A 23,680-nucleotide genomic window follows, 5' to 3' on the forward strand; every position below is an offset into this window, starting at 1 on the left:
ATTATATATAGGGCCACACGGTGGTGTAGTGGTTAGCACTCTCGCCTTGCAGCGAGAAGACCCACGTTCGAGCCCCGGTTGGAACAAGGGCCTTTCTGCATGGAGTTTGCATGTTCTCCCCGTGTGTGCGTGGGTTCTCTCCGGGTTCTCCGGCTTCCTCCCACAGTCCAAAAACATGCAATGTGGGGATTAGGTAAATTGGACACTCTAAATTGACCATAGGAGTGAGTGTGAGAGTGAATGGTTGTTTGTCTCTATCTGTGTGTGGCCCTGCGATGGACTGGCGAACTGTCCAGGGTGTACCCCGCCTATCGCCCGATGTAGCTGGCACAGCACCCCCCGCGACCCTCTGGTTGAGGATAAAGCGGTAGATGATGACTGACTGATATTATATATATTAGATGTCCTTGTGGACATATAATAAAACATCACAGTTTGCTAAACCTCAAGCTCGAGGGGAGTCTCGGCCAGGGTGTCATTCAAGCCAGAACCGCCACTGAAGTTAAGTGTTAATGGGACACAGAAAAGTGTATAGCAGTTGACCACCAGGTGGCAGTATACACCAGTCTACACCAGTCTAAACTTGTCATTCTGATCCACCTGAGACACGCTCCTCACTCCTCAGAGAATCTGTTGCTCAAACACGTGCACATTTCAATCTGTGTCCACATTAAAAATGATACACAATGTTAGAAAAGCCTCGAGTTCCACTGCGATCACATGTTTCCATGATCACTTTCTCCCACACACACGTGTGTGAGGTCACATTTCAGAGCTAAAATCACGTTGCAGCATATCTACACATGTCTCGTGCTTTTGAATGTTTTTGTCTCTTCATTTCCTGCTGATGAAAATGATAAGTTTAAAGCACAAAAAGCACCTGGTTAGAGCCAAGGAAAGTCACACAACATGAAAACAGCCAACACGTTAGATTAAGGAACACATTCACCAGTAATTAGCTTCTTATTAGCATACAAATTATTAGTCATTATTAAATACTTACTAATAAGCAATCATTCTGAGGTTATTGAGGGAAAACTCTTAGTTAATGGTTTACTGGTTGTATAATAAGGTCATGCAGAATAAGGCATTAATAAGTACTTAATAATGACTCATTAAGAGCCAATATGTTACTAATTTGAATGCTAATAAGCAACTAGTTAATAGGTGAATATGTGTTCCCTGATCTAAAGTGTTACCTAAAAAGACAGTGAATGTGTGGTCCCGTGGATAAGTGTTAAAAATATAATATATATACTACAATAAGGGTACATTAATGAATATTACACCATTATTTAATGCTGTTTTTGGTATTTACAAACAGTTAATTCATGTATTCATCCATGAAAGTTATTGAGTCATGTAACTACAGTTAATGTCACTAATCACTGTTAACTGACAGTTTAAAATGACATTAGAGCTAAAGTAAGTATAAAGTCTGTCTTTAGTTAACATTAATTAAAGGATTGTGTGTCTGTGAAGTTCAAAATGTGTTTTCCTTTGTTAAGTATTACTTAAGCATACTTTACCTTAATGAATCCTCCTTGTGACACTTACTGTGTAAAAGTACAGAATAAACATTAGTTTACCGTTACTAAGGGTTTATTAACCATTATTATCCTTTATTAATATTCCTTGTGACCCTTAAACAACCACAAAGATACTAAACATTTGTGGAACTTTATCATGAGGGTCACAAGGAGCATTAATAAAGATTAACAATGGAAACCACATGGTAAATTGTGCTTGTGTTAAGTGTATGTGGTATGTTTATGTGTTCACACTTCACACTTCACGTCACAAGGAGCATTAGTTAAGGGTAATAATTGGTTGACAGTCACAGTTAAGTAATGCTTATTAGTAGTCGCTTCATAGTAGCTTCATAAATCCTGGAATAATGTCTGAGTTAATACCTTAGTTAGGGTTAAAAACAGTCATTAACAGTCAGTAAATGTGTATCACACAGTTGACTAAGGTCAATAATGCACATTTACTGTGAAGAGTTACACTTTCACTTTCCTCAGACGTTTCTTAAAGCAACAGTGCGTAACTGTTGTCAAAGCTGATCAAGCCCATCAGCTCCACACGACTGTGATCTGTTGTCACGCAGCAATATTCCCACGCTGCAACAGGAAGTGACTTTTGTTTATATCAAGACGCCGAGACAGCGGCAAAGACACGACATAAACACTTGAAGTTAGTGTGTTCAACACTTTCATCTTTGACGTATAATTCAGGTACACTCGCGTCTGTATGTAAACGCAGCATTATTCATTTTCATCCCCATCTCTTAGATCAAGGACATCAGACACAGACCTGACCTAAGACCTGGTTCTTGCTTTTCTTGATCTGGCTTTACGGAAAAAGTGCAGAATTCCCAAACACCCACATATCCTTCTATTGTTTGGGAAATATTCACTGTAAAATTCTTGATTTGTATCATCCTTATAACTGATAGCATCTGTGCTGTCTGTGCTGTCTGGAGCATGTCTATCTGCTTTGATTTTATTCAAGATGTCTCAGCTTTGGCAGTTCTGACATGAGTCATTTGTCAGCTATGTCCACTTTGATGGAAAACCTTGCAGAGAGCCAGAAGAGCGGGGCTGTTGGTCTCAGTAACCTCTAGATACTCAGAGGAAGACCTGGAGGCTGTGGCTGGGAGGGCGTCATGGCGTCATACACTGGCTGTTACCATAAATACAGGATTTTGCTGAGTTGACACATTATGTGTTTACATACAGTTGTGTGCAAAAGTCCTGATTTCTTATTTTTTAGCATGTTTTTCACACTTAAATGTTTCCGATTATCAAACAAATTTAAATATTAGACAAAGTTAACACAAAATGCAGTTTTTAAGTGTTGATTTCATTTATTATGGGGAAAATACTATCCAAACCTACATGGCCCCATGTGAAAAAGTAATTGCCCCCCTGCCACACCCAGGCCTGATTACTACCAGACCTATTGAATCAAGAGACCACTTAAATAGAACTCCAGAGAACCATGGTGAGGACCATTATTCACAAATGGAGAAAACTGGGAACAGTGGGCAACCTTCCCATGAGTGGCCAGCCGACAAGAATTACCCCAATAGTGCAGCGACGACTCATCTAAGAGGTCACAAAAGAACCCAGAACAACATCTAAAGAACTGCAGGCCTCACTCAGTGTTCCTGACTCCACCATAAGAAAGAGACTGGGCACAAATGGTCTGCATGGCAGAGTTCCAAGACCAAAAAACATCTTGATGATCCCCAAGACTTTTGGGAAAATCCTCTGTGGACTGACGAGACAAAAGTTGAACTTTTTGGAAGGTGTGTGTCTCATTACATCTGGAGTAAAAGTAACACCACATTCAGAACAAGAACAGTCAAATATGGTGGTGGTGGTGGTGGTGTGATGGCGTGGGGCTGTTTGGCTGCTTCAGGACCTGGAAGACTTGTTGTGATAAATGGAACCATGAATTCTGCTGTCTACCAAAGAATCCTGAAGGAGAATGTGCGGCCATGTGTTTGTGACCTCAGACTGAAGTGAACCTGGGGTCTGCAGCAGACCAGCAAGTCCACTTGTGAATGGCTAAAGAAAAACAAAGTGAAGACTTTGGAGTGGCCTAGTCAAAGTTCTGACCTGAATCCTGTTGAGATGCATGACCTTAAAAAGGCGCTTCATGCCCGAAAACCCTCTAATGTGGCTGAATGACAACAATTCTGCAAAGATGAGTGGGTCAAAACTCCTCCACAGCGTTTGTAAAAGACTCACACAACACTTTTTCACACAGGGTCATGTAGGTTTACATTTGTTTTCCCTCCCTTAATAATAAAAACCTTCATTGTGTTTACTTGTGTTAACTTTGACTAATATTTAAATTTGTTTGATGATCTGAAACATTTATGCTAAAAAATAAGAAATCAGGAAGAGGGCAAACACCTTTGCACACCACTGTATTTTATTTTGTCAGCGCTTTAGTTTGTAAAGGTTTGCCTTTAATTTATAAAAACAATTCATCAGATTAGAGAAACAGCAGTGTTTGTATCGTGGCAGCCATCTTTGAATCCCATGTGTCTGAGTGTCTGAGTTAGAAATCAACAAATCAAAGTTCAGATGGAGCGTCCACACTCAGGTTAGGGCTCCTTTATTGAAAATAATATTGATATTTTTACAGTGTACTGAACAAGGTTACAATAGTTTTGGATTTTTCATTACCTGTAGTTTAGTTTTGACTTTTTGTTTGTTTTGTGGAGTTTTAATTTCATTTATTTAATTTAATTTAATTTAATTTAATTTAATTTAATTTAATTTAATTTAATTTAATTTAATTTAATTTAATTTAATTTAATTTAATTTAATTATTTTGTAAATGCTTAGTTTTAGTTTAGCTTTTATTCATTTTAGTTTGAGTGATTTTTCTTTTGTAATATGGAGTATTTGCCAGGTGCAAGATTCAAAAAGGTCATAATAAGTGTTTCCGTTATTTGGTTTGTTTTGGTTAAGTGTAATAACTTTGGTAAATGGCTTCTAAGAAAACCAACAATAATGCAATGAATAGATTGTCCAGAAACGTATTGTTTGCCACTTTCTTTAGTTGTGGCTGCCTCTGCTCTGACTCGCGGTGACAATAGAAGAGCAGAGAATTAAAAAAGTCCTAAATCCGATCAGATAAACATCAGTTAAACTGGTTCCACGGGAGTTCAGGAGGGGATTTCTCTGCACAGTCCACTTCCTGTCCACCTGTTGGGCTTGTATATAACGCTGTGACGTATTGTGCCAAACCTACACCACCGAGCATCAAACATGAAGCTGCTGCTGACTGTGTGCCTGACCTGGACTCTGTTCTACACAGGTAACTGACTCGCTTTGTTTTTGAGTCTTTATTTAACCAAATAATAAAACTCTTGGTTCATTCTGTATTTACTAGCACCAGCAGTTTCTTTATTATCACAGTTCATTCATCCCGATCTCATTCGGTATAATACATATACATTACATTAGAAATAATAATATGTATGATTGATTGTGTACAACACACATATATATATATATGTATATGTTAAAAATACATCCACAGCAATACATGTGAGCACAAATACAGCAAGTATATAAAAGTATATGAATACACGTGCATTTAAATGATAAATGATAGACAACAGTAAAACATCAACTGATTATGAATGAAAAATTGTAGAATCTGCATTTTTAGATTCCATGTTTTTGTAAATTGTAAATTCTTCTGCATAATTGCTATTTTCATGCTGGTGACAATAATCTGAAACATGTACAAACGTGTTTTTCTAGCTCTCATCTCTAAAATGACTGTTTTATTGTAAATATTTTTAAACTATTTGCCCTTGTACAACAGCATATGTGTCTTTCTGACGTTCAGTAAAAGTGATCGTGTTCATGTTTCAGCCCGATCACTGAGCTGCCACGTGTGTTCAGACCGACAGTGCAGCAACACGACGACCGTTCAGTGTCCTGACTCCAGCACAATGTGCACCACTGTCACATCAGGTGAGCGCCGAGGTTTAAAATAAACGATAAATCTAAAGTGAACTAAAATTGTTCTGAAAATGTGTTTGATTTTCATCTCGTAAATTCATTTGATCCTTTTGGGTTTGTATGAAGTGTATTTTTCTTTCTCTTTTAAATGTGTTTGGGACATTTGTTGTGAAGTTAATTGGTTCATGGAAGTGAATCAGGAGCTCCTGAGACTCCTGGTTCACAAACAATGAGATGTGTCTCCTGAGGGTTATTTATTATTATCCTTATTATCATCATTATTATTATTATTGTTGTTGTTGTTATTATTAATTATGTTGTTATGTTCATGTGTGGCTATATTTTTTCCTGCCTTTCACACAAACTACATCCAACATCAGCACAACAGTATGATGCACATGTTGCACTTCAGGCTCATTTCTTGATGTTCATGTGTCCTTGTACCTTGTTTTAAAATCAAATGTTTTGCTCTTACAAAACTTATTATGACTTTTTTGTATCTCGTAATACTCGTATTCGTAAAAAAACAAATGAAGACTAGAAAAAATAAGTATGATGCCCTCGTGTTTGGGACATGGGAAGTCTTAAGAACAACAACGGTAAATCCAAAGGAGCTCATTGTTCCCAGGCAGGTGAACTTTTACAAAACACAAGGACTGAAAACAACGCTGAATTCCTTAGAACTGAATTTACAATATATTATAGTAACTAGTAACCAGGTTCTGCATGTAAAGAAGGGCAGATGCACACCCTCACCACTAGATGCCACTAAGTCTTTCACACTGAACCTATAATAAAGTGTGAGTTGAACTGAAAGCACAATTCCATCCTGCTGAGACAAAATAATGTTGGATTTATGTCCCAATAACAATTTCCCAATGTTTTGTCTTTCTCTCCTTCCAGTGATAAGCAACGGGTTATCAGTGAGTCTGGAAATCAATAAAAACTGTTCGTCACTCACGTCCTGCACCACTCCTCTCTCCACTGTGGTGGAATTGTCAGTGAACCTGGGTTACTCACGATATTCCTACACTCAGATTTGCTGCGATACTGACAACTGCAACTTTCAGACACTGGCCAGTAAGAGTTGCTGCTCCTTTGTTTTTTGTCACATGTTTGAATCTTTTAAACTTGTTAGATTGTTGTGATGTTTTTCTCACGTGTTGAATATGGAGATGGTTTCATGAGTCTGGCCCCTCCCCTGCCTCTGATTGGCTTACTTAAAATAAATAAATGAGAGAAAACGGTGGGGGGGGGGATCCTCTTGTACGATGGAGTATTAGGGTCACACTGAGAAAAAAAAAAACACAGACCTCGAGAATAAAGTCGTACATTTACCAGAATAAAGACGTACATTTACCAGAATAAAGTCGTATATTTACCAGAATAAAGTCGTATATTTACCAGAATAAAGTCGTATATTTACCAGAATAAAGTATATTTACCAGAATAAAGACGTAAATTTTCAAGAATAAAGACGTAAAATTACCAGATTAAAGTTGTAAATTTACAAGAATTAAGTCGTAAATTTACCAGATTAAAGTTGCAAATTTACCAGATTAAAGTTGTAAATTTACAAGAATTAAATTGTAAATTTACTACTTTATTCTTCTTGTTTTAGGAAGGAGAGTTGTTAAAATGAGGGCTGTGGAGCATTTTGTGTACTTAGAATAAGTTTCACTTTCTGCTTTTTTGCTCTCCTCTTCTAAAACAACAGGTTTGAATATTACAACGTTATTCTTGTAAATTTACGACATTATTCTTGTAAATTTACGACTTAAATTTCGTAAATTAAGACTTTATTCTCATGACTTTAAAAAATCGTAAATTTACGATTTTGTGAGAATAAAGTCTCAATTTACTTTTTAATCCTAATCTTAATTTTAATCTCGTAAATTAAGACTGTGAACTTTTTTTTTCACAATGTGGCCCTAATAGTCTTGTACACCTATCTCAAAACTAAAGTGTAAAATCAACTATTCATTATTATAGATCCCAGTAAATAAGTACTTTCCAGAGCTTTAGAGTGTATTAAATTCACTTGCTCTTACAGGCTGTTAAAATCCATTCATGCATGCACATTTTTATTTTGTCCCCAGTTCCCAGTGTTTTTCCGAATGGGAAGGTGTGTCCTGCTTGTGCCAGCGCTAACCACAGCTTGGCCGGGACCTGCAACACCACAATGAAATGTATGGGAGCCGAGAACAGCTGCTTCACCAGCAACTGTGAGTAACATCTGTGACTCATGTGGTCTATGGTACTGTATTGTGATTGCAGATGTTCATGCCAGCACAGTAAGCAATTTCATGCACATGTGGGGACTCATGTTTGTACTATAAATGTATTGATCCATTAAGATGTTAAATTCTATAATTTAACGATACAAGAAACAATGCGCAGATTCACAGTAAATCTATCACAGTAGATAGACAACTTTTTGACTTAAACCTGAGCTTCACCCCGCCCTGTATTTAAATACACACTGACGTCACGAGTGCATCTGTGTGTGTGTGTGTGTCTCTACTCGCCACGCTGTAACATGCCATCATATTTGAACCCTCACGACAGAGTCAGTGTTAATATTGTGGTGGTGCTCATGCGCGAGTGAGAGGATGTGAGCTGAGAAGACGTCTCTGAAGTCTCTGATCCATCCTGAGGACAAACATTCATGACAGTAGCTTTAATATGCTCATTTTGATCAATTGTTCTTCCTCTGCAGCTACATCCGACTCCTCAAAGAAGGTGGAACTCGGCTGTATGACCAAAAACCTGTGCACCATCCAGGCTGCAATCTCATCTTTGTTTGCTGATAATCCCAAGGTCACGTGTGGCGCCCCATGGAGCGTCCGGATCGGCGCTGTTCTGCCAGCGTTGGCTCTTACGGTTTATAAGGTCCTCGTTTAGCTCACACAGACACAGTATGAACACACGTGCAGGCAGGAGCAGCCGCCACACAGCGTCTGTGCAAACACAACATGCCCGATGTACAGTCTGCATGATACTGTATGTGATCTATAATAGATAGATAGATAGATAGATAGATAGAACAATGTAATTTAAATTAAATTAAATTAAATTAAATTAAATTAAATTAAATTAAATTAAATTAAATTAAAGACATTGCAATACACAATGAGCCAAAACTATAATATACATTTAAACAATAGATAGATAAGATAAGAAGCAGTGGGTTTTAAGGTGCAAAGATAAATATATATGGTGCAGTTTATATGTAAATAAAAAGAAACACTGACATACACGCAGATAAAATCATACACATGCATAACAGTCATGCAGGCATACACTGTAGAACAGGCGCGCATACGCGCACACACACACACACTGGTTTTCATCACTTCAGAGGACATTACATTGACCCTAACATTCTAACCCTAACTTCAGCCTAACTTTAAAACATGTCTTTAAAATCTAGTCATTTACATTATGGGAACTTGATTTGTGTCCCCATAACGAAGACAAGTCCCCATAATGTGACTGTGTAAACAGATGTAGGTCCCCACAACATAAGGAATACCAGGTACACACACACACACACGTCATTAACTCTATGCTAGTCCTTGAAATATTGTCTTCAAATGTAATTGTAATTAAAATCTTTCACTGTGTAAACAGGCAAACATGAGTATAGTTTATACACACACACACATACACACACACACACACAATGGCCATAATGAAAGGCTTGTGTATGTGTGAAATCCACCACCATGATTAAGTCAGTTTTTGCTGTGCAGCTGAGTGACTTGTGAGACACTGTATTCTGAATAAAAAATGTATTTCTTTTTTCTTCTTTACATTCATTTGCTTCTTCCTTGTTTGCCAGTAAACAAAAACTGGTCCAAGAGACGGTGTCTACACGGTTAGAAAATGAAAACAAATTCATTTTACCTCCACTTTACATCTTAAAGCTGGTGTAAATAAATCTTTATTCTCACAGCTCCGGTCTTGACCCTGTTGTCTCTTCCAGGAGCTCACGCACACACATCAGGCTGAGCAAACACTGCATGTGGACTCAAAAGCTCAAAAACTCAACAGTCTTGTATAAAGTACTTGAAAGTGATACTTGAGTAAAAATACAGGTATCTTACCAGAAAATTCCTTTGGTAGAAGTTAAAGCCACCTTTTAGAATATTACTTGAGTAAAAGTCTTAAAGTACCTGACATTTACTGTACTTAAGTATCAAAAGTCATTTTTTGACATAAAATGTACTGAAGAAGTAAAAGTAAAAGTACTCAAACTAAGTGAGTAATGACAATTTTAAATAGGACATTTATTGTGGCTTCTTAACATTAAAAGCATAATAATAGGTACAGGCAAACTACTTCAAACAACATTAAAATTCATTTCAACCCTTTTTGAAACTTTTGGAGTTTGTGGAGCTTCTCAACGTCACTCATCAGGGCGGAGCAGGTAATCACAGAGGAGGGAAACTTTACAGGAAGCAGACCTGTGATCACTGGCAATATGGTTAACAATACCCACAGACCATCACTGCCATCTCCGCTGCTCTCAGACGACATCTGAAATGTCTGTATTTGTTGATTTGGGAAGGCCATGGCCATGTGGGAAAGAGAACTTGGCTTATAACTGGAGGGTCGCCAGTTAGAATCCCAACAGGTTAAGGGTTAGGAGTGTCTCTTTTTCTTCTTCAGGGGTCGCAACAGCGGATCATCAGTCTCCATCTTGTCCTATCCCTTGTGCCCACTGCCCCGAATGGCAAACCATAACGGTCCCCAGGCGCTGCTGCTCGATGGGCGTCTATCGTCTTAAATAGTGAATGTTGAATGATCCATTATAGGTGTAACTTAGAGATAGGGTGAGAAGCACTGTCATCCGGGAGAGGCTCAGAGTAGAGCCGCTACTCCTCCTCTTCAAGAGGAGCCAGATGAGGCGGCTCAGGCATGTTCCACTGGGAGGAGGCCCCGGGGAAGACCCAGGACTCGCTGGAGAGACTCTGTCTCTCGGTTAGCCCGGGAACGCCTCGGGATTCCCCCAGAAGAGCTGGATGAAGTGGCTGGGGAGAGGGAAGTCTGGTCTCTGCTCAAGCCACTACCCCTGCGACCTGACCTCGGATCAGCGATAGAAAATGGATGGATGGGAGTTCTAAACTTCTTCCACTCAGCTGGCAATTCAGTCCCTGCAGTCTCTGACTAGCCTTTTTTTTAGCTTCCAAAAGCAGCTTCCTGTGTGGATTTAGTAGCTGTTGGGCAGGACTGGACTTGGCAGGCCCACAGTCTATTGTTACTGCCACATGAAGCAGAGGAGCCGAGTTGCATCATGTGGTTTGTGCGCTTTGGGCAGTCTTACTTAGTTTGGGCTGTCGTGGGCAGAACATCTGTGTGGGAGAAGTGAGTGACAGGTGTGTGACACAAATGAATGCAGCTGAAACAGTTGTGTATGTGAAGCTAATTGTGTGGAGTTTGCATGTTTCTCAGAGTACTCAGACGTCCTTGCATAGTGAAAATCAAAAATTTAGTGCAACATTCTAAATTGACTGTAGGTGTGAATGTGAGGGTGAATGGCTGTTTGTCTGCGTGTTTTAATCCTGTGATGGACTAGTGACCCGTCCAGCCTGTACCCACCTTTCACCCCACTGGGATTGTCTCCACACTGGCACAGACCACCAGACAATTTTCTAATTCTTAGCTAATCTCAGTCTCTAGGACAACATTGTCTGTTCTCTTCAACTTCATTTAAAACCTTGTGACAGAGCGTGAGTCCCAAAGACTCCCATTTTCTTTATAGATGCTCACATTTCCTCTAGTACACTAAGAGTTGCAATGCTTCCCCCCAAGTTCCAACAGGGCAGTTTCCTCAGCTCAAACCTGTATTCTCGACGTGGCGGTGGAAATGATGTCACACCCAAAATGAAAGGAATGTCATGGCCAACATCAAAGGAGTGATAACAAGAAGAAGAAGATACATAAGAACATACATTCATTCTCTTGATAATAATTACAATTTCTTCAAGACTTGTCTTAGTACTAGAATACAACACAAACATGAAGCAAGCATTCAGCACAAGGCACTCCAGAGAGGTCCCTAACCCCAATGTGGCTGAAGCCACGCCTGTGAGACGTAAAAGGACACCGCCTCCACCATGGAAAAACGCAGTCTCCCAAAGGAAAGCAAAAACTAAGCCAGGCAAAGTGCAGGACATTGAAAAGGTCAGTCGGATTGCTTCACAGCCCATGCTCCAGAGGTTGGCAGAAGACAACGATATCAGGCAGATCGATTTTGCGGTAGGAGAGGCGAAGTGCGACGCCATCCGCGAAAAGCAGATCCAAGAGAATACCAAGATCAAGGATGTCATGTCAAAGGAGCGTGACTATGATTTTAATGACCCCAACGGCATTAACAGAAAGTTCTGGGACACTATTGACACAAGAGAGCGGAAGCGGCAAGAGTTTTTATTGAAGGAGAGGGAGCATATATGTAAGCAGTATCACCACATTATGGAGCTAAAGAAACTGAGGGACCTGAAGAAAAGACAGGATAAAGAAGAGATCAGTAAAATACAGGCTTTACAGACAGAGGAAGACCGCAAGACCTTGGAGAGGAAGAGGGAGGTGCAGAAGCGTTTGTGGGAAAACATTAATAAACACAATAGCGTCATAATGGAAAATAAGAACAAGCGAGATGAGGAGCAAAAGATTTCAGAAATGAAATCACTGGATAAAACCCTGCAATATCAACAGATAAAGGCAGAGAATGAAAGAAAGTGGATCCAAGCACATAAAGACAAGGAGGAGCAAAGAAGGGTTCGCTATGAGAGTGTTGTGGCCGATTTGAGTCAGCGCACGGCGGCAGACAACAGCAGGAAGGACATCTGGCGAGAAGGTGGCGACGAGAAATTTCAGCGTATTGATGAGCACAAAAGCAAAGTTATCCAGGAAATCAAGGCGGCGGGTGTCCCTGAAAAATTAATATATGGAGCGAGCAGAAAATCGAACATCATCATAAAAAAGGCCAAGGCTTCGGACCCCCGTCACACACCTGGAGCAGTTCAAACAGCCACCCTGCAGGGGATGGATCAGGGCGACTGTAAGACCAATGAAACCTCTGAACCACCAGACACCAAACCTGAGCCCGAAGGACTTCCTCTGTGATGTTTACCTTAAACATCAGGATGTCCCCATAGCAATGCTGATCAGGGACGTAGGCTGAGCAACAGTGTGTTGTTGTTGGGTGAAGTATTGGATGTGGTTCAACAGTTCCCTTTCTAGCCAAGAGGCCTCATGCTCTGTTCTGTAATCCTGGGTAAAGCAGTGCTTTCTTTTCCTCCATCCCTCTTCCCCATTGTTTTTTTTTGTTATATAGTTCATGTTCATTAAAAAACACAAGATCACCGTGAGGTTGACCTTTGATGCCCAATATCGATTCATTTTATATTTAAATCCTCGTGAAAAATGTGCAGCAACAGATAATAGGTCAATTCAATGCTAACAACAGGTAGCTTATGAGTAAACAAACTGGGCGTGGTCAATGTAGGGAATCATGGTGCTGTTTCGCAATGCTAACAGGATGTAGCGGGGATATTAATATGAAATAAAATGAAATATATATGAATGGATTACCTATAGCGGGGCTTTTGCTGATGCCTAGGAAATGGACCAAACCAAAAGCTGCATTAGAATGGGGGGGGGGGGGGGTTGTGTTTCTTTGTAATGGAGCATCTGAACAAATAAAATTGTTGATCACCATGTTCATTCGATTTTGAGTGGTTTATCCAACGTAGTCACACCTTTGGAGTACACGGTCAGTAATGACCATGATAGGGAATTAATGGGTAAGACTATAACATACATATATATATATATATATATATATATATATATATATATATACACATATATGTATATATATATATAATTTACATTCAGCAGATGGAGAACATTAACCCCATCAATGCATCTTAGTTTCTCAGATCTTGTCAACCAAGCGGACAAAGGAACGCAGGACCATCATCTTTCGGCTACTCCCATTACATGAGGTGTTTCTGTAACTTCAGTATGATGTGTTTGAGGATTGTAACGTGTTTTCAAGCTCTTAATAGTGAGGAGGTGGTATCCTTGTTTATAAGAGGTAATGTAAAGTAAGTTCCACATTCAGAGTATTTCAATTGGAAAACCAACCCTTAAAAAACCATTTGTTCAGAGAATCTGAATGATAATACAAAAACTTCTTTCACTCATGGTTAGTGGTTGGGTGGTGAAGCCATTTATTATCAAACAATTGTTTGCTCTCTTTTTTTAAAGCCTGATGACAATAGAAACGATCTAAATGAGCCAGCTCTTAATACCATGTGTTGGCCCCTTTAACATCAATGGGTGCTCTCATCACTCCAAATCACTTTGTTCCAGAAGTTGTTTTGAGGCTTGTCTCTGTTCTGTTTGGCGTATTGTAAGCGGGCTGCTTTGTGGCATTGGTGTAGTAAGGGCTTTTCTTCTGGCGACGCGACCATGCGGTCCATTTTTCTTCAAGTGCCTCGTGAAAGAGCCACACCACTTTTTCCAGAGAGTCCTGTACGTCAGCTGAAGATATTTGTTGTTTTTTCTGAGTAACTTTCCTGAAATCTTTGTTGGTCTACCTGACTGTGGCTCATTTTCCACTTCTTAATTAGAGTTTGAACACAGCTGATTGGCAATATCTTCTTTTGATGTCCTTTTCCTGTTTAATAAAGGTCAACAACCGTCTCCCACAGATCCTTGGATAATTATGTTGCTTTCCCCACGGCTCAGGATCCAGCAATGTCAGTGCAGAATTGGATGAAACATGCGGCGGTCGGTCAGGAGCCCAGAAACTAGCTGACTTTTTATACACACACATTGATTAAGTGAGGATGGTTACCTTTAGTAGCCTTTTAAACCTCTGATCAGGGTCATTTGGGTAGTTTCTGTTGTTAGGATTTAAAAAAAAAAAAAAAGCAAACAAAGATGGACATTTTTGGGAGACTGTTTTATGGCTTTCTTCGTAAAGGCCATGTGGTCTCCATTGAAGAAACATGTTGACTCCATCTGGAAACCCAATATTGTCATTAGTGTGTATTAACTGCATATTCTTGGGTAATGCACAAATCCTCTTCTTTAATGATGTGATATCACTAAGATCAAAGGAATACAACGATGACACATGTCCGAGATGAAAGAAATGAACCATTAATTTCCTTGACAATAATTGAACTTTTCTTCAAGACTTCATCCCTCAGTGCAAGTACTGTGTTGCCAAAAAAACATGAAGCAAGGATTCAGCAACAAGCACTGCACAAAAGGTCCTAAATCTGAGTCGTGCAAAATCTCAACTGCGGGACGAAAAAAGACAACACCTCCGCAATGGACCAACAATGGTGGCCAGGGGGGCGGAAAATCAATGGGTTGCCAACTGTCTGATATTGAAAAGGTCCGTGAAATTGCTTCACAGCCAATGCTCCAGAGGTTGGCAGAAGACAACGATATCAGGCAGATCGATTTTGCGATACGAGAGGTTAAATGCGATGCCGTCCGTGAAAAGCAGATTCAGGAGATTTCCATGATTAAGGACAAGCTGTCACAGGAGTGTGACTATGATTATACTGACCCAAATAGCATCAACAAAAAGTTCTGGGATTCTGTTGATCTAAGAGAGAGAGAGCGGCAAGAGTCTTTATTGAAGGAAAAGTACAATATGTGTAAGCAGTATCACTACACCATGGAGGTGAAGAAACAAATGGACCTGAAGACAAAAATGGATAAAGAAGAGATTAGTAAAATGGAGGAGATGAGGAGAGAGGAAGACCGCAGAGCCATGGAGAGGAAGAGGGAGGTGCAGAAACGTTCACGGGACAACATTAATCAACTGAATAGCCTCTTAATGCAAAACAAGAATAGGAGAGAGGAGGAGCACAAGATGTTGGACAGAAAGTCATTGGAGCAAAGCTTGCAATATCGGCAGATGAAAGCAGAGAATAACAGGAGGTGGATGCAAACATACAAAGAAAAGGAGAAAGAAAGAAGGGCTCGCTATGAGAGTGTCGTGGCGGATCTGAGTCAGCGCACGGCGGCCGACAGCACCAGGAAGCAAATCTGGCGGGAGAACGGACAAAAGAAGAAATTTCACCGCATTGATGAGCACAAAGAAAAAGTGCTGGAGGAAATCAAGGATGCCGGCGTCCCCGACAAACTAGTGTATGAAGCGAGCAGAAAATCCAACATCATCGTAAATAGGGCCAAAGCTTCGGACCCCAATACCAAAGCAACAAAAACAAAAACAACCCAACCTTAACTTTAACCCTAACAATAGCACGGGACTCAACTCTGTTGCAAAATAGTACCACTTTTCATTTAAGGTTTGAATTTTTATTTTCTTTCATTCCAAACCTGAGCCGGGATTGTCAGGATGTCCCCGTCACAGCGCGTGTCAGGGATGCAGCAGTGTCAGGGTGAGCGATAGTGTGTTTACTGACAAAAACAAACCAAGGTTTCCATCTCTTGTTAGAGGCTGGTATGATAGATACTTGACACGCTGTCAACGATCTAAAACATGAAAGATATATAGACATATGCAGCAACTACCAGAGCGATAAGATACAATAAACACTCTGTGATTCAATGTGAGACCATGTGATTGTACGATCACAATACACCAACTTTGGAGAAAACCTGAAGCAGAAAAATGCTGCAAAGAATCAAAGGAACAGTATGTCAACAATACAACGTACGGCCAATAGAGCACACCTGCACATTGGTAGGTCAGTCCACTACATGACACTAAGTTGAACCCACTGTTAGGCTGGATGTTTTTACTAATAAAGGAGACTGCCATGTCACGTATTGTCTTGGAATGAGTGGAGTTGCTCGCGAGTGTTGCATGGAAAAAACTTGCAATCCCTCGATCACCAATGTCAGGGAGCAAGTGGAAATAAGAGAAAGCACACGACTGTGAAACTCACACACAGACGAGTAAACGCTCAGCATACTGATGATCATGTGACCTTTTAGCAGCAACACTAAGATGTGACACACTACACCACTGCTGAATTACTGTAAGGGAAACGTTAGAGTGTGTGACTAATATTATCCCTTTGGATCTGTGTTAAAGGACTTTTAACTGTGATTACAGACATCAAACTGTGGAGGGCAGCATTGCTCTTCTTAGTGTACAGCCTGTCTGAATTTACTGGAAGTAGAAGAACGTATCCCTTTGCTTTCAGTCAGCTTTGGCTGGGATGGTCTGATAAACGGCACCTGGGGCTTTTTACAAAGGTACGTCTGCGCTGAATCCAGCAATATATAATGTACGGATCTATACATGTATATATATATATATATATATATATATATATATATATATATATAGAGAGAGAGAGAGAGAGAGAGAGCAGCCGTGCTGTGTGATGTGTGGTGATATTTAACCTGTCTGCCTCACTGTCCTCCAACTCGGTCAGGGTTAGATCACAAGCTCTGCTAGTCTACATGCAATGTGTTCCTTATGAATGTGTGAGTGCATGGGTGAATGTCAAAAATGAACAAACCAAATCCAAGTCAAGGCACACACAGGTGGTTTCAAAGTTAGAGGACCTTTATTTTGGAGGGCTTTAAGTCTGGTATACATGGTTTTGGGTTGACCGGGGCGAAAGATAAAAGTTTTTTGATTGTGGCTCCTGTGTGAAAGTTTCAGAGACAACCTTTGTCATGGTCTACAACCAACAATGTTCTGACTGTGTCATCTACAGACCTGCACATGAAGTAACATACAACATGAAAGGATGCAAATGGCCGTTAGACGATCTTACTGATTATTGGCGCATCTTGGCTCATGCTTTCATCTGATCTGGGTGTGGAGGCAAAGATGTCAAAAGTCTAAGCCACTAGCGGTGTGGAGTGATGAGAAGCATACGTACATGCACTATAATTCTTGGCCTCTAGAGGCACTGATTCACAAATGTCTCTGACCTTAGTGAAGGTCACAGCTCAGTGTGTAAAACAAAACCCAGAGCGACAAATGGTGAGAACAATGCATCCGTGTATCAAAAAGACCACGTGTGCATCCAAATACTGGGACCACAAATCATCACAACACAACATGTGGAGTGAGTTCCTGCCAACTGAACATCGACCATCATCCTGTGAAGATAGTCATTGAAATTCACACAGATCTAGAAAGAGCAAATGTCCTGTAACGAAGTGAAAGACAACAGTATGAGAAACATGATGAAATCCAGCCTGGTGCATTACAATCAGTTCAGTTTGAAGGTTATAGATGGTAGGGTTAGAAAACACCTAATACTCACACGCTGAGCAGAGGTGGACACTCGTCTTTCACTTAATCAAGTCCCTGCTAACTCTTGTATACTGCATGGGACGAGGACAATACGTCCATTCAACTAGTGTAGTTATAATAGCCCTGTGTTACACGTCATTTACTCATAACATGCACATCTGCAACCCATCTCACACTTGCATGAGGACAGGTCACCCTGGGGTCGTAACACCTCCCCCTTTAAAAAGAGAACATTTCTCCCCTAAAGAAATGTTTGATACAATCAAAATGCTTGCGTTGCATATTGTCTTGGGTTGTACCTCCAAACAAGCTACAGAATATCTGAGATCTGAACTACATTTAGCAGAATCCACACCATTAGCTAAATGAATGTTCTACCACCATGAGGTAAATCATCACAAAAGACAGATTCAAGCTCATGTTTCAACACAAAACAGTCACAAGTGTCTCACACGAGTGAAACAGCCACAAAACAAACGGGTCAAACCAAAGTTGTCGACCATAGTAACTTTCATCCCCAATAAAAGTGAGCTGCTACTAGCACAGCACAAAACTGGACACTGGTCAAACAGACTAAACTGGAAGGTCAACGGAAATCCATCCATCTATGGAGAGACGTCACAATTACACAATAAATACAACAGTAACACACAAAGTGGACAAACCACTGACCACACTCTAATGTTGCCAACTTACACCTGAGCTGCAACTGAAAAGTGACCCAACGAACATGGAGCGCAGTGACCACAAAACAAAGGTCACAAACCACGAGTTCAATGAAGTATTTATTGTGATGAAATAAGATGAATTGATCTGAATTATATTTGGAAAGTGCAAAAACTGAAGAAAAAGTCAAGAGACTCCCAACCTGTCAGGATAAAGCTAAGCCAGCTCAGCCACTGATGTCTGAGGTCAGCTCTAAAATCAAAATAGTATTAAGAAATATTTTTGTAAAATAGTTCTTCTTCCAAGAACAATAATATTATTATATAGAGTAGTTATTATTTTAGTTTATATTATTAAAATCCTGTTTGTTCAGATTGGAAGTGGAAAATTCAGCTGTGTGAAAGTTTTGACTGAGAAATAAATCAGAGTCACTCTGACCTTGTGTGTTATAGTCAGTTTACTCATATTTACACATTTATGACATGTGTTTGCCTGTTTATGCAACAATCTTTAAAATGTATTTATTTATTTATTTATTGTTTATTCTTCATAATCATGAATATTAGCACTTATTTTGGTTAGGATGTGTAAAAATGATATCACGCCTGTTCCTAATGCAGCGAACACAACGAAGAGCCGTTTTCCCTCTGATGAAAATCATCACTCCCCCTCCCCTCCTCTCCCCTCCCCTCCTCTTTCTCTCTCTCTCACACACACACACACACACACACACGGCAGCATCCGCTGCTGATGTCAGACTCCAGTCATGTCGACCCTCCTCAGCACCATCAGCAGCATCAGCACCATCACGGCTCCTCTACAGATGCGTAAGTGACGCGGTTTATCCTTCGTATGTGTCTCTTTATAACCAACGTACATCTGGCGTGTGTGTGTGTGTGTGTGTGTGCGTGCGTGTGTGTGCGCGCGCGCGCGCGTACATGTGGCTGCTCTCGGCAGCGAGATGATCAGTTCACCGCTGAAAAACACGTCTCAGTGTTTGTGTGCGCGGGTCAGGCTCAAGCTGCAGTGGTTTCAGCTGAGACGATGGACGAGGAGTGTTTATTATGAGAGCCGAATAACGCCACGCACACAGGCAGAGACACAGCCACGCACACAAGCAGGGACACAGCCACGCACACAGGCAGGGACACAGCCACGCACACAAGCAGAGACACAGCCACGCACACAGGCAGGGACACAGCCACGCACACAGGCAGGGACACAGGCAGAGACACAGGCAGGGACACTGCACTGCGAATGTGACAAAGGGACAACAACCCGGGCTCCATAGTCTGGATGGGAACGCATGAATGTGCAGTTTGTCTTCCGGGCCCTGGTCTGAACACACACACAAGCTTTGCATGTTTTTTTAACCCCGAGTGTAAGGCGAGCGTGCATGCACGTGTTGTCTTCAGGTGTGTGTGTGTGTGTGTGTGTGTGTGTGTGTTTTTATGCTACAATGGTGCCAGCGTGACAATGATAAATCCTTGTGTCAGTTTGGACTCTAAGTTTGTATAGACAGTTTATATGAAGAAGAAAAACAAATACACAGAATCAGTGGTGTGCACAGACAGTTGTGCTCAGTGAAAAATAAGGGAGATTAAAACATTACACTGTAATTGCATATTTATTCATGTCAACATGTTAAGAACTAAACGTGTCAGAACTGGACAAAATGCTATAATTATCTCATATAGCTTCATGCCAAACCACTTTGTGTCGTTCAGCTTCAAAAGGCCCCAAACAGTTGACATGAATCTGGTCTTGACTGACCTTTCATCTTCATCTTCATCTTCCTCCCTGCTGCTGGTGGGTGCTTTTATCCAGGAGAGCGTGGAGCTGCCTGCTGTAGCTCCCTGTCTTTCCCTTTCTTATTCGCTCCTTTCTGGGCCTTATGCTGCAATTGTTAAATAAAAAAGACCAACAGTGTGAATAAGACTGTTTGGTTACATTACAACAACATTTCTGCAGGCAATCGGAAAAGATACATTTGTGCTAATTGGGTCAATATTATCACACACTTTTAGTCGTCGAACATTTATAGATGATCATGTCAGCATCGGCCACATACACTGTTAAAAAATAGGGCACTTGCTTGGTCTAGAGGGCAAAGGGCCCAGTGTCTACCTGTGCACGCCACTGCACACAATGTCACATCTGTATTGTCTGTATTTATGTACCTCCATCATTCAAAGCTGCTTTACACGACAGTTTTGCACCCGTCACTCATCTTGTTTAACCCGTTCATATGCTGCCAGCACAGCCGTCAGACCCCCCAAACCTTCACGTTAAAAGACCGCTCACTTTACCACTGAGCCACTGTTGCCCTATAATTACCCTAATTTAACAGTTGCAGGAGTGAAACACGCTTCACGGCACCACACACACACTTATACACCCTATATATAAGATCAACACAGTGATGTCGTATATTTAGACAGAGCCAGAGAAAAAGAAGACGAGAAAACTGTTTTACGGAGGAAGACCATGGATTTTTTTTAGAAAGACGAGAACTGAAAAACACAGAGGAAGCAGAACAGATGTTGAGCGGCATGGACTTGGTTCCACGGCTTGTGTTCATCGGCTCTGTGGAAAACAAATGCACATGGTGAGGAGAGGGGAAGTGAAGGTGGGAGTGGAGCGTCAGCGCTGAGGTTTACGATAGTGAGGATAAAGCCATAGATGGATGTTTACAGTGGAATCTGCACTCCCAAACTGTAGGGGGAGCTGTGTAGAGAAAAAGAGGCAGAGGCGAGTGCTGTCAGGACAGCAACATGAATGAATGAAATAATGAATTCATAAAAGAAGACAATATAACTCGGCTTTAATTGCAGAACTATATCGACTGTGACCCCGACCTAAAGCAAACAATGATAAATGATGCACTCATACAAACACACTCATGGCTAGTGAACTGACTTCCTCAATAAAATGTTACATCCTTGACCTTTAAATGGAAATATTTTCTGCTTTATTTGCTTTTTTATAACAACAAATATTAAGTCTGGCAAAACAAGATGCTTCGGAGTTTATGGTTGATGGTTTTTCGGAGGGCTGTGGTGCAGGAAGTGATGTAACGTCGTACCCAGGCTTTTTTATATACTGTATATAATCACAGTGTTGTGTTTGTGGCGTCCTATTTCACGCACTGGTGAACAATTGGGTGAAAAAACCACCACAGGGCAGACCAGTCACTGTCACTGGCAGTGGGAATAGTCTTAATCCACTATTTGAGTTCATTCAGGTCCACGAAATCCAGCTATAAATGTAGTTTAAATGTAGTTTTACAGTAAATGGTCGAGTCTGTATTTATATAGAACTTTTCATCGTGATGACAACTCAAAGCTGCTTTTACAGATAAAAAAACCCGCTGGATAAAGTCCAATAGTGTCACGAGCAGCACAGAGCACACTGTAACAGTGTGTGTGTGTGTGTGTGTGTGTGTGGGAGGAGAGTCAAAGGTCACAGGATGTTTTACAACCCTACAAAGTGTTTACTCAGCACCTCTGAGCACAAACACATCAAGTACAGTGAAGAACACAACACTGACATGAGAGAAATCCAGAGAAATCACACCTCACAGGAACCGGTGATGCGTTTTAGTTTCTGCTGGGGCCTACTGCACCAAAATAGAGAATTAAGATATCCAGGATATCTGAGAAAGAGTCTAAATTCATCCCGGCTTAGTCCGTCGCACGAATGTCAAACCAGGATGATGAAGCCCAGTTTAACTTATCCTGATAAGTGCGCGTTCACGTCTCTTTAAAGTAGATTTACTGAGCAGACAAGGACAAACATGAAGGACACTTTACACTGCAGAGTGGACAACGTCCATATGATGATGTCAGTGGATTTCATTTTTTTATTTTACTCAAATAAGCTCTCGAAGTATTTGGGTTACTAGTACATTCAGTCAGTCCATAGTTCAGTCAGACTTTGTGTTAAATGTTATGAAACCTTCTATGACGAGGATTGAATTACTTTCCATTGCCTTTTGTTGTTTCTAAGTGCAATAGTTTATCATGATGAAAAAGCCAGATTCAGAGCTAAAGTGATGGAGCGATGTGTTTCAGTTTATGGAATAATCTTCAAAGAAACTAAACTAATTAAACATTCAATCATTAAAGTATAATATTACATTTCTTCCTGAGACAGGACAATTGTTATGAAATGTGTTTGAGAAACAGTTATATGTGAGAGGCAGCTGTGTCAGCCTTATCTTCTATTTTAACACACAATCATATTTGTGTTTGTTAACGTTCGTTAACGGGCAGATAATAGAAGATCATTCTTTTTCTGTTTGTATTTGCTTTGTTTGATGAATTTAATGAAAAGAAAGTTACTCTATGAGCTTCACTATTGTGACTGAAAAAAGTCATTTCTTTTTATTGCAGAAGTTATAAACACAAACAAACATGTAAAACACAAAGAGAGTGCTGACTGTATATATTATAAACATCCAGACTTTCCTCCATGTTGTCTCAGGTTTGCTCACATCAGAGAGAGAAGAATTCATCTTTCCTCACAAGAAATGAACATGCACAGTTTTGACATGTAGGAAATCATCCCATGATCACATTAGTAGGACAGAAAGTTCTTGTGCTGACCTTGTTTCTATGTACTCCCCCACTCTCTCTCTCTTCAGCCCACGCCACCCTCTCATCCACCCTCTCATCCACCCTCTCATCCACCCTCTCGTCCTCTCTCTGTGAAGCTGCACCAGGCTGCACAGACCTACATACAGCAGTCAGTGCTGTGTTGTTTAGCTCACCGTTAGAAGGTGAAAAGAGAGTGTGCATACTTCTTTTTTGTTAGTAATGGTGTAAATCTTTCAGAATCTCAAAAATTGATCCATTTTTTTTTTGCTATTCAAAACCATTTCCAATTCAAAATATTACAAAAGATTTGGATCCAAAATTGAATCAGTCCACAGAGCTGCTAATGTGAGGGTTTTCTCTGCTTCAGAGTAGTTCCAGTCAGGATGTCCCTGTGGCACGTGGGCACCACAAGGCTTGTATTTGGGCTCACAATATGGGTCCCAAGTGGGTTTCTGTGCAGTGCAGTGTTAGCCAACTTCAAGCACATGCCTACTTTGTAACCTTTGCAGGCTAACTGGGAAGGAAGTGGCCAAATGATACCAGTCCCTTATGGATTGAGTAACGTGTTTGGTACGGACCGACCATGGACCGATCCATTTGGGAGCCCACATGGACATGCTGCCTGTGTTTGAGAGCTTTTA

The 23,680-nt window shown here is 40.6% G+C and overlaps 2 protein-coding genes across 2 annotated transcripts in view; both read left to right on the forward strand.

The window, feature by feature from the left end:
- The first annotated feature begins 4,784 nt into the window (after nucleotides 1-4,784).
- LOC131475892 (phospholipase A2 inhibitor and Ly6/PLAUR domain-containing protein-like) lies at nucleotides 4,785-9,338 on the forward strand. The gene is made up of 5 exons (XM_058654262.1): nucleotides 4,785-4,839; nucleotides 5,406-5,507; nucleotides 6,399-6,575; nucleotides 7,595-7,720; nucleotides 8,215-9,338. Exons 1-5 carry the CDS (start codon nucleotides 4,791-4,793, stop codon nucleotides 8,397-8,399), a joined length of 639 nt encoding a protein of 212 aa, XP_058510245.1. The 5' UTR covers nucleotides 4,785-4,790; the 3' UTR covers nucleotides 8,400-9,338.
- A 9,827-nt stretch (nucleotides 9,339-19,165) lies between these two features.
- Nucleotides 19,166-23,680, forward strand: part of LOC131474858 (TANK-binding kinase 1-binding protein 1-like) — a 17,484-nt gene continuing 12,969 nt past the window's right edge. Inside the window, exon 1 of the mRNA XM_058652557.1 lies at nucleotides 19,166-19,268. The gene's annotated coding sequence lies outside the window, so the exon portion shown is untranslated. The remainder of the gene's footprint in view (nucleotides 19,269-23,680) is intronic.

Source organism: Solea solea, chromosome 16, assembly GCF_958295425.1.
Source record: "Solea solea chromosome 16, fSolSol10.1, whole genome shotgun sequence".
NCBI classification, from domain to species: Eukaryota; Metazoa; Chordata; class Actinopteri; order Pleuronectiformes; family Soleidae; genus Solea; species Solea solea.

What these genes read in the sequence shown, in the direction of transcription:
- LOC131475892 (XM_058654262.1), top strand. Translation starts at nt 4,791, where the DNA reads ATGAAGCTGCTGCTGACTGTGTGCCTGACCTGGACTCTGTTCTACACA. An exon ending in CTGGACTCTGTTCTACACAG is followed by an intron (nt 4,840 to 5,405) that starts GTAACTGACTCG and finishes TTCATGTTTCAG; the next exon opens with CCCGATCACTGAGCTGCCAC. An exon ending in CAACTTTCAGACACTGGCCA is followed by an intron (nt 6,576 to 7,594) that starts GTAAGAGTTGCT and finishes TTTTGTCCCCAG; the next exon opens with TTCCCAGTGTTTTTCCGAAT.